Source organism: Onychostoma macrolepis, chromosome 17 (genome assembly GCF_012432095.1).
Source record: "Onychostoma macrolepis isolate SWU-2019 chromosome 17, ASM1243209v1, whole genome shotgun sequence".
Classification (NCBI taxonomy): domain Eukaryota; kingdom Metazoa; phylum Chordata; class Actinopteri; order Cypriniformes; family Cyprinidae; genus Onychostoma; species Onychostoma macrolepis.
The window spans coordinates 2,952,109-2,963,448 of NC_081171.1; the positions used below are offsets into that span (position 1 = coordinate 2,952,109).

General features: G+C 36.5%; 2 protein-coding genes across 2 annotated transcripts; one reads left to right on the forward strand and one right to left on the reverse strand.

Annotated features, from left to right (window-relative positions):
- On the forward strand, nucleotides 1-4,729 carry LOC131523797 (leucine-rich repeat neuronal protein 4-like). The gene is made up of 3 exons (XM_058750459.1): nucleotides 1-702; nucleotides 1,474-1,642; nucleotides 3,721-4,729. Exons 1-3 carry the CDS (start codon nucleotides 691-693, stop codon nucleotides 4,533-4,535), a joined length of 996 nt encoding a protein of 331 aa, XP_058606442.1. The 5' UTR covers nucleotides 1-690; the 3' UTR covers nucleotides 4,536-4,729.
- Nucleotides 4,730-5,201: 472 nt separating this feature from the next.
- On the reverse strand, nucleotides 5,202-11,035 carry crls1 (cardiolipin synthase 1). Its single transcript, XM_058750458.1, has 7 exons — nucleotides 10,393-11,035; nucleotides 9,307-9,444; nucleotides 9,071-9,200; nucleotides 7,514-7,599; nucleotides 7,059-7,127; nucleotides 5,612-5,703; nucleotides 5,202-5,500 (listed from the first exon to the last, which is right to left on the reverse strand). The coding sequence occupies exons 1-7, from the start codon at nucleotides 10,861-10,863 to the stop codon at nucleotides 5,410-5,412; spliced, it is 1,077 nt and encodes a 358-aa protein (XP_058606441.1). The 5' UTR covers nucleotides 10,864-11,035; the 3' UTR covers nucleotides 5,202-5,409.
- Between the last annotated feature and the right edge of the window lie 305 nt (nucleotides 11,036-11,340).

Below are 11,340 nucleotides of genomic sequence, written 5' to 3' on the forward strand. Positions count from 1 at the left end.
CATCTATCATACTACTGTTTTATCAGGTGCTGTAAAACTTTGCTTCATGTGGTAACATCTCAAAACTGATAAAGATTTAATATTACTACATAAACGTACACCAAAAGGTCATTTTAAGGGTCAGATCAGGTAGAAACAGCTCCTTAAGATCACAGCTGCACACTTTCACGCTTTGCATTCTATTTATTCAATGACAATTTTCCCCAAAAACACTTGATGTACAATCACCCACAGTGGAAAAGAGAATCCTGTCACAACAGCACTCATTAGTCAAGTGTTATCAGGGAGACTGTCAGTGAAAAATGCAGGAGGAAAGATGTTTGTGCGGGGCGAGCATGGTGCAGGGTCACTCCCTCACACACACACACACACACACACACACACTAAACAGCTCAATTTTAATTTCCTGATGACACCTTCAATCAAGTATTTTACTCTGTAATCTGAAAGCCATAACACAAATGCAGTTGTTGAGTGAATGAACAGACATGAGTGAGAGGAAAACTATCGCCTGGTCAAACGTGTGAAACCTCGTCAGATATTAGCTGCATTCAACTGGTTAACGTCCTCCCACTCGATCTCTGCATTCCTCAACTCGTCCTGAGAAACTCACACTTAAACACGGCTGTTTCTGACGCTTTATGCATTATAAAATCCTGAATCTGAGGCTGAATTTCTCCGCTGAGACGGATGAAGATTTGGGTGAGTAGATAGAGACTTTATTGTGTTCATAGGAGCAATATAATGAATATGTAATGAATATAAGGTAAAGCAATGAAGTATGTGTCTGAACTGAAGTGGATGGTGGACGGTCACTCTATTATGCGTCTGTTTTTAAAGAACATTTATGATGCCGAGAATAGAAATTACAAAGAAAACTGTTGATTTTTACTGAATGCAAGTGTAACTAACCTGTGAATGGTGAAAACAGAACACTTTTAAATTTATTAACTTGCAGAAAGTTGCTTGGTTTATTAAAAAGCATTTAAATGATGTCACCTATGTTTAGATGCTCAAAAATGCATTAATTATAGTATACAACAGTGTTATGTTTATGTATTTATTAAAAAAAATAATAATAATATTATTATTATTATTATACACACACACACACACACACACACACATATACATGTAGTTAATTTATTGTTTTTTTATTACATTTTATTTCTAGTAAGAATTTGTTTTTATTTATTTTTGTTTACAACCCTGGTATGCATTGCCCCAAAAGCATTATGAGAAACAGTAAACGGCACATAGTGGCTTTCAGCTTGAAATATTAATGAGTCATTTTTGTCTGATTCACTGACCTTGAATTTCACATGAGTCATATTTCAAAGACAATTTTGGTGGCACCGCTATATCCTGTGGATGAAAACAGTTGGAGAAAAAAAAAAAATTATTTCTTAAAAAACTTTAATGCTGTTACTGATGAAAATGTGTAAAAGTGAAATAACCTGATCTGGTCAACAGATGATGCACATGACGTCACACTACGTTGTGATGTTTTTCTGGACTGCAGTGTATGTGAGAACACAGGATCCTCCAGCATTAAACTCCAGCAGCGTTGAGAACAACAACAACACTGATGCAACACCACCACTGTGTCTTCCCATCGGAGACAACCCAGACCCTACATGCTGTATGAAAATGTATTGTTTTTTTTATAGATTATATATAAAGTATATAGAGAGAGATAGAGCTAATACTATTCAAACGATTGAGATTAGCATGTTTTTTTTTTTTTTAATGAACAAATGAATGTTATGAAATTAATATTTTTTTTCAGCAAGGACACATTAATTTGATCAAAAGACAGTAAAGGTATTTATAATGTTACAAAAGATTTCTCTTTCGCATAAATGCTGTTCTTTTGAACTTTCTATTCAAAGAAACCTGAAAAATAAAATATCAAAGTTGCCATAAAAATATGAAGCAGCACAACTGTGTTCAACGTTGATAAGAAAAATTATTCTTGAGCAGCAAATCAGCATATTAGAATGTTTTCTGAAGGATCAAACTATATGGGACTGATTATATTATATTATATTTATTATACACTGCTATAAAGTTTTATACATTAAACTTTTTAATCAGAGTATAGCATCAAGTCAAATAAACTCCTGGGATATTGATCTGGTCCGTTAAGTAGCAGAGGGGGTTGTTAATCAGTTTCAGCAGCTTTGGTGTTAATGAAATTAACAACAGGTGCACTAGATGGGCAACAATGAGACAACCCCCAAAACAGTTTTTACAGGTGGAGGCCACTGACATTTTTTCCCTACTCATCTTTCCTGACTGTTTTTCACTAGTTTTGCATTTGGCTAGGGTCATTGTCACTACTGGTAGTATGAGGCGATACCTGGACCCTGCAGAGGTTGCACAGGCAATCCAACTCCTCCAGGATGGCACATCAATACGTGCCATTGCCATAAGGTTTTCTATGTCTCGCAGCACAATCTCAAGAGCATGGAGGAGATTCCAGGAGAAAGGCAGTTACTCTAGGAGAGCTGGACAGGGCCATAGAAGGTCCTTAACCCATCAGCAGGACCGGTATCTGCTCCTTTGTGCAAGGAGGAACTGCCAGAGCCCTACAAAATGACCTCCAGCAGGCCACTGGTGTGAATGTCTCTGACCAAACAATCAGAAACTGACTTCATGAGGGAGGCCTGAGGGCCGACGTCCTCTAGTGGGCCCTGTGCTCACTGCCCAGCTCCATGGAGCTCGATTGGCATTTGCCATTGAACACCATAATTGGCAGGTCCACCACTGGCACCCTGTGCTTTTCACAGATGAGAGCAGATTCACCCTGAGCACACGTGACAGATGTGAAGGGGTCTGGAGAAGCTGTGGAGAAAGTTATGCTGCCGGTAGCATGACCGGTTTTGGTGGTGGGTCAGTGATGGTCTGGGGAGGCGACCCACGGATCTCTACAGGCTAGACAATGGCTCCCTGACTGCCATTAGGTATCGGGATGAAATCCTTAGACCTATTGTCAGACCCTATGCTGGTGCAGTGGGTCATGGCCCTGGGTTCCTCCTGGTGCACACAATGCCCGGCCTCATGTGGCGAGAGTATGCAGGCAGTTCCTGGAGGATGAAGGAATTGATACCATTGAATGGCTCCCACGTTCGCCTGAACTAAATCCAATAGAACACCTCTGGGACATTATGTTTCGGTCCATCCGATGCCGCCAGGTTGCACCTCAGACTGTCCAGGAGCTCAGTGATGCCCTGGTCCAGATCTGGGAGGAAATACCCCAGGACACCATCTGTCGTCTCATTAGGAGCATGCCCCGACATTGTCAGGCAGCATACAAACTACTGAGTACCATTTTGAGTCGCTGCAATGAAATTTCATCAAAATGGACTAGCCTGCTACGTCATTTTTTTCCACTTTGATTTTCGGGGTGTCTTTGAATTCAGCCCTCTGTATATTGATAATTTTCATTTCCATCAAACGATGTGGCATCCTTTCATTCCTAACACATTACCCAGTCCATATCAGTATAGATATCCAGCATTATATTTTCCCCCATTGACATCATTCAAAGTGTTCCTTTAATTTTTTGAGCAGTGTATTATATTGTACCTACAGTATATATAATAACAGGTTATGTCATTACTAACATGCACACAACAATTCAATCCATGAGTATTTTGTTTTGCTTGAAAATGAAAAAAATATAAAGCATTAAGAACAAATGGTTTGTGTTTACAGATACAAATGACGTCTTCATCTCCAGTATGATAGACGACACCATCCCAATGCCATCGAGTGTAGTTACCGAATCAGTCCTGGCTACAATCTTTAGCACAACAGCTTTCATTCCAGCAACTCTGGGATCAAAACCAGAACAAATCACTCCTACGGTACATCAATCTCCAAATTCACCTGAAGACACGAAGTTCATAACCGAAACACCAACGCAGAGTCCCATGACAGTGGGTAAAATGGTGCATAAAAATCAGGAAGATGGATGGAACGCAACTGAATCTACAAACTGTGTCTTTGACCCCTGTGTTGACCTCCAAGACACCTGCTTCAACCGACCACACCCGACATGCATCTGTCCAGGGGTGACTTCAGACTCCCAGCCTCCGGACAGACCGACCTCGTTCTCGGTCACGGCGGTCACTCACAGCGTAGTGCTAGTTAAGTGGTGTGCGCCTTACTCCACGGTACTGGAGTACTTGTTTGTTGTCAGACATGAAGGTTTAGTGCAGAAGAACCTGAGCATCAGCTCTGCGGTCCGTCAGGTGTTCATATCAGATCTGACGGCTGATCACATTTATCACATCTGCGTTCAGGCCGTGAACGGCGCAGGATCATCAGGCCCTAAATGCGCCTCGGTCTGGATGGGTTTAAACACAGAGGTGTATTTATACAGTCTCTTAGCGGTGTGCGGAGTCCTGATGGTGATTGTGGCAACACTGAGCTTCTGTCTGTATAAACAGTGTAAGAAAACACCAGTGGAGAACTTGCATCTCACCCGCTTAATCTCCATCCCCAATCCAGCGTTCTTCAACCCATAGGAAAGATCAGGAGTGGAGGAACTTACCTCTTCATATGCAGCTGCATGTGAGAAGACTTTTTTTATACAGAGGAAATTAATGGAAATGCTCTCTGAATAAGAGTTTTTAGATATTTAGCTGAAAGTATTTCGCTCTTTGAAGTATGTGTACATTTATAAAAATAATTATATATATATATATATATATATATATATTAAACAATATATTCTAAATATTAAAAATAAAAAATTCAAAAAGAAAGAAAATAACAGTAGTGCATCAAAAACTATTTGTTAGTGTGAAAAGTAGAAGTTTAAAACAGTTACAAATTGCATTTAAATATTTAATGACCACTTAAATACTCATATTATTTATAGTTTTAAGGTCAGTCTAAATCTACTACTTCAATGGAAAAGCAGATTACTTTTCTATTTCTCTTGGTTACTTCTGTTTTTTTACAGTCTTGTGCAATTTGGAATTTAATCTTAGCTAACATTCATTTGACTTTTTTTTAATTTCTCCTCAAAAGAAACAAAGTCGCATGCTGCAAATGGTTGGTAAGAAATGACTGAAAAAGCTAGAAGTCTGGTCAAGTTTTTAAACATCACATAAGCACAAATGTGTATTTGATGTCCGTTTTTATTCTGAAAATTTACCCAACGTTCATTAAAAGTGATTAAAAAAAAAAAACTTCCTGTGGAGTTGAAAACCATATACTGATCAAAAATGAAACCCCATGAATTTAATATTGTAATCAAAAAAATGTTTTTTTTTAATTTTATACAGACTAAAGCATCTTAATTACAAAAGTAAGATGTGGCATCAATTTCCGTCCTGCACAGAGACTGATTATCCAACTGTCTTGGTCAAAGCTCAATCTCAGATGACTGGACAACTACTTAGTGTTGTTCAGCACCTCAACGGTCTTTTTACCGTAATGATAGTAGCTGTAACCGGATGCTGCGGTCGTCAGTGCGGTGATGTACCTGCAAACAAACAATACACATTCATTTAACTGGATTCAATCATTAGAATATGAGTCAATGACACACGACTGATGCAAGGATGTGATTGTGACTGGAGCAGTGAAACCTCACCACAGTGACTGCAGTAAAACACTGTCAGTGTAGTGAAACACAGGCGCAGCCAGAGACGCCGCCACCAGGAGCAACTGCACCGCCGTGTTGATCTGAAACACACACATGGTTTTCCTATTTTAACAATATTTTTTTCCAAACACAAAACAATATAGATTTATAATACTAACCATCACAATGGTTATTATTGGTCATAAAATAAAAATAATCTATCATCATGCATTGGTAAAATTTCTATATGAATGCATTCCTAGTTCAGAGTCATTCAAATCTGATATCTATGATAAATGCAAACCAAAACATTACTAAAACTGTTAAAAATTTATATTTTAGGGCCTAATTATTTTCATGATGACAAAAATGTGATAACCCTAACCCTAATAATAATAATAATAAAAATGAAATTATTAAAATGTTTAAGGAATATCACAGAAATTAATTAATCAATTAAAAGAAAGTGTTAAATTTCATTATTTACTTGATTACATTTTGACAGAATAATTTAGTTCTAAACATTTTTTGCCTTCATTAGATTACCAACATTTTTGACAATAAATGTGTATTAAATATTAAAATCAAAACTTTAATAAACAAATAAAATAAAAACAACAAATTAATAAAACTTTAATACTTTATTACAAATTTGACAATAATAGGGCCCTATGAAGATGTATTGTAGCATTTTAAATAAACTAGTATTGTGTTAAAATAATAGTTTTAAAGTATTAAGTGTTAAAGTTCTATGAATTTAACTGATTAGACATGCTTTTTGATTACTTATATTTATTTAAAATGTCAAAATGAAGTAATTGAAATTCAGAAAAAACTTAAATGGAAAAAAACTGAAACTGGAAAAAAAAAAAAAAAAAAAAACTACATATGGACCATAAAACCAGTCCTAAGTGTCAACTTTTCAAAATTTAAATTTCTACATCATCTGAAAGCTGAATAAATAGAATAAAAGCTTTCCACTGATGTATGGTTTGTTAGGATCAGACAATATTTGGCTGAGATACAACTATTTGAATATCTGGAATCTGAGGGTGCAAAAAAATCTAAATACTGAGAAAATCGCCTTTAAAGTTGTCCAAATGAAGCTCTTAGCAATGCATATTACTGATCAAAAATTAAGTTTGGATATATTTACGGTAGGAAATTCACTAAATATCTTCATGGAACATGATCTTTACTTGATATCCTAATGATTTTTGGCATAAAATAAAAATGGATAATTTTGACCCTTACAATGTATTTTTGGCTATTGCTACAAATATACCCCAGCGACTTAAGACTGGTTTTGTGCTCCAGGGTCACATATGGAAAAAAAAACAAGTATATATATATATATATATATATTAATAATAGTGCCTTAATATATACACATTACAACAAGATTTTAATGAAAAGAGAAACATTTATGATTTGCTAAAAAGACTGAATGGTCCACCTTGCTGATGAGTGTTGGTTTCAGCCGGGCAGTGGTGTAACACGGGTTGAAGAATTTACTGAGTGTTACCTGCACAGAAAATACGATAAATAACATGGAAATGATTCATTACACAGCAATAATTCAGGTGCTTTTAAGTTCTAGCATGTCAAAAATTGTTATTTCATGACCTGAAAAACACTTATATCAGAGCACACAGATACACATAAAATAAACCTGCGTAAGAATGAAACAATTCTTGACTACAGAGTGCAACAGTGCATGCCGTTTTTCAGTGGCCTTGGATCCAGAATCATTTTTCCCAGTTATTTTTTTCCATGATTATTCAAAAATTTAGACCGATGACTTGCATGCATTTGACTTTTACTTTTGCACTCCATTTGGGTTTCTTTTAAATAGCTGATCACAGTGTGATAATAAAGCACCAAGAGAATGATTGAAAGTTGAAGACTTACTGGAGGTGGAACTGTTTTATAGCGCACATAGAAGACAGCAGCAATCAATGCTACATCTCTGGAAATGATCAGTGCTGTCAGTGGAGCTGTGAGGAAACACAAGAGCACTCTTGAGTGAGAGACGTGTCTGATACTGCTGACTAATCATCAACAACTGATTTAGATAGAAATATAAAATCAGCTATTTGATTTATCTGTTCTAATTCGCTCTGTGTTTTCTGAGATCTTGAAGTACTAAATATAGACTGAGGTAGCCTAATAGTTGTGGGCTGGTGCATGGGTGAAAAGTTGTTTAAACCTCATAAAGAGAAATAAAAGAACACCACTAAACCAAGATAGTGACACTTAACCACAGCTTCCTCAAGAGGATGCTTCCTGTTCTAAGTGTATGATGTGTTCTGCTGAATTGAAGGGATAGTTCACCCAAACATGAACATTTTCTGTTAATTTACTCACCCTCAGGTCATCCAAGATGTACTGTAGGTGTTTTTTTCTTCAGTAGAACAGTAAAGAAGCTCAAACTGTGGTCCATGGTGATTCATAAAATGCAAATACGCAGCTTCCGGCACTTTGAGACTTCAAAAAGAGCACATCAGGCGACATAGACTTAATACTTATGACACCTGACGATATATATAGAGGTCTTATGAAGTGAAACGATCGGTCTGTGCAAAAAAACAACATTATTACCTGTAATCCAGAGCCTTAGGCAAATGAAGAAATGCGATTCTTTTCTGCGAACTGATTCTTTCAGACAGCGTTTTAATGAACTGGTTCAAATAACCTAATCATGCAATGACGTTGCATATACACAATTATATTATTAAATCACCTGATAAGTGATGTGAAACGTGGATGTTTTACATGTTTAAAGCATAAAAAGCTTCATTTGGCCCCTTCATTGAAGTGTTGGGTTCACATGCGCATATCAACGGCTCATCGGTCTTCGGTCCGAGTCGAACTGTTTTCTCAGTTCAGTGAGTGTCGGAGGAACTGGAGCGCTGAATGCTTCATTCATCATAGGATCAGATACTGAAAGTGAGTCTGAAAGTGAGTTTTGATTGAGGAACTTGTAGATCTGTGCTGCTCCAGCTGCAAATGCTTCAGTCTGATTTGGTGAACTGGTTCAACTAGTTCACTAAAAATAATTGTTTTAAAAGAATGATTCGTTCGCGAACCAGACTTCACTCCAGACCATTTGTCTGAGGCTCTGGATTACAGGTAATAATGTTGTAAAGAATAAAAAAAGATCCGTTTCTTGCACAGACCGATCGTTCTCTTCATAAGACCTCAATATATCGCCAGGAGTCATGGGTATTAATTTTGTGTTGCCTGATATGCTTTATTTGACTCTCAACCTCTGATTTGCAATTTATGAATCGCCAAGGACGACGGTTTCAGCTAAAAAAATATTCCTTACTGTTCTACTGAAGAAAAAGTCATCTTGGATGGCCTGAGAGTGAGTAAAATTAACAGCAAATTGTCATTTTGGGGTGAACTGTCCCTTTAAATCTGGGTCTGCTGGTCAATAATTTTTATATGATCTTTTCATCTGACCTGGGATGAGCTGTGCATATGTCAGACTGATGTAAAGAACACTGATGAGAATCTTATCAGCCAGTGGATCCAGAGCACTGCCCAGAGCTGACTTCTGATTGGGCCAGTTGCGTGCAATGTAGCCGTCCAACTGAAAGAGAAACGAATGATCAATAAAACAACATCAGCTTAAAGACAGATTATTAAGCCTAAAATAAAATGATTAAGCACTACAGATCATGTTTTCGTTGATTTACCAAGTCAGTTGCTCCAGCCAGTACAAAAAGCCCCAGAGAGACGTGGAAGTACTGCTCCATGATTAAGTATCCCAGCACAGGAGACAGAACGATCCGGGCAATGCAGAGGTAATTAGGGATCGTCCATGGATTCTCATACTGCCAATAAATGACATTACATGACATTATGAATATGCAAGAAGAAAAAGTATTTTATTCACACTTTCCTTGGGCAACAGAAATACGAAAGCAAATTTCATTTAATGTAAAGATAAACAGATCTACTTTATCAGTATTTTTGTCATTTTCCAGTACAAATATCTAGACAATCATGTTAACTATGAACACGATCCACTAGTATTTGACAACCACAAAGTGAAAAAATAATGTTCTTTTTTCAACAAAAAAATCTGGTTTAATAATTTGTTCTTAAAATGTGAACCTTTCACTGCAAAATAAATATACAAAATGACATAAAATACAAAGTTTTGTTTTATAAAAAAAAATACATCAAAATTAAGCAGGTTTATCCTTAAAAAACATGTCAGCGAGGTGAGAAAAATATATACTTACAATTATATATTGTATAAAATCAAAAAAATTAAGAATTGTTTTGCAGTAAAGGTTGCACACTTTACAAACAAAATACTTTGCAAAAAGACATTTTTGTGATTCAAAATGATAAATCAATAGATCCAGTGTTCTAAAAAGTAACTAAAATTGACTGATTTATATTGGTATACTATATAGTAAACCCATTTAAAATATTTATATTTGGAGAAAAAAAAAAAAAAAAAAAAAGTCTTGCAAGTTGGATTAAAGTTGTTTTTACTACACTGTTATATTTATTATTTGTTTATTGTAATAATTTTTTTTTTTGCGTTATATTTAAATATTACTGCTCATTTATTTTAATGTAATTACTTATTTAAATATTTAAATATAAATTTATTTTCACATTATTACACTGCTCTTCTCTGACCTTGCGGCCCCATGTGGGTCCCTGGACCCCAGTTTGAAAACCCCTGCTGTAATTTACTTGGACCCAAGGTCAAAACAAGTGTGAAAAGAGTATAAAAGTTTAAATAATAAGCCTGATTCACTCACCAGCTCTTTAAACTGGAAATGTCCCTCATTAGCTGCAGGTGAAAAGGCTGCTTGATCTTCACCTTTTTCCCTTGAATCCTTTTCAGAAGATTTTTCTTCCAAAACTGGCTTTTTAGACGCTTCAGTACAAAACCCATTTGAACCATACAGACTAAAACTACTGCTCGGAAGCCTGCGGTGGTGTTTAGATAGTTTTGATCTACATATAACGGAGAAGAGAGGGTCTGATCTCTGACCGACTTCTCTGTGAAGGTCCAGCTCTGGTCTACAGCTCAGAGGTGAGGAGCTCCAGCACCTGGTCTTCAGTCTCTGAAGCCATTCGAGTTGTGATGTAGTGTTTTTCAGCGGTAAATTTGCAGATGTTTTGTCGTAACAGCCGTAGTGGCAAGTGGCAGCAGTGCTTGCTGTCAGTCTGTGTGTGTGTCCTTTAGCACAGCTCAGCCAGCTCTTCCTACAAGCCGCCAAAAACATGTCAGCGGCTTTATCTCAGCAAAACTAGACGATAGATATCCCCGAACTGTCTAACCGAGCATCCAGCAGCATAGTTCCCAATTAATTCGTTCATACTTTTTATTTGAGACATTCATATCTGTCGATCCACATGTTTCAGTCCTACCGTGTTCCGATCTGGATGCTTGCGACAGTTGTCAAAAGGGGGCGGGGAATTAAAGGGAACGCGCTCTAATATTAAAAAAAAAAAAAATGAAATTAATTGAACGCTGTCTACAAAATGCGACATATAAGTGATATAACACAATATGATGTAACATAATATATTTTTTGATGCTGGTGGTAGCGCATAGTCACAAACAAATTCCTCGTATGTGTAAACATACCTGGCAATAAAAGCTCATTCTGATACCAATTTACCACATTTTTACTGTAGTAAAAACATCTCTAGCGTTGTAAAGGTGCATCTTTAATTGTAACACTGTAACATTATATTTT

Bases quoted from the DNA above. Each gene is read 5' to 3' on its own strand.
- crls1 (XM_058750458.1), bottom strand. From the start codon at position 10,863: ATGTTTTTGGCGGCTTGTAGGAAGAGCTGGCTGAGCTGTGCTAAAGGA. The intron at 7,128-7,513 runs GTAAGTCTTCAA...TTTTCTGTGCAG, and splicing joins ATAAAACAGTTCCACCTCCA to GTAACACTCAGTAAATTCTT. The intron at 5,704-7,058 runs GTGGACCATTCA...TGTGTGTTTCAG, and splicing joins AACCAACACTCATCAGCAAG to ATCAACACGGCGGTGCAGTT.
- LOC131523797 (XM_058750459.1), top strand. The intron at 1,643-3,720 runs GTATGAAAATGT...TTGTGTTTACAG, and splicing joins CAACCCAGACCCTACATGCT to ATACAAATGACGTCTTCATC.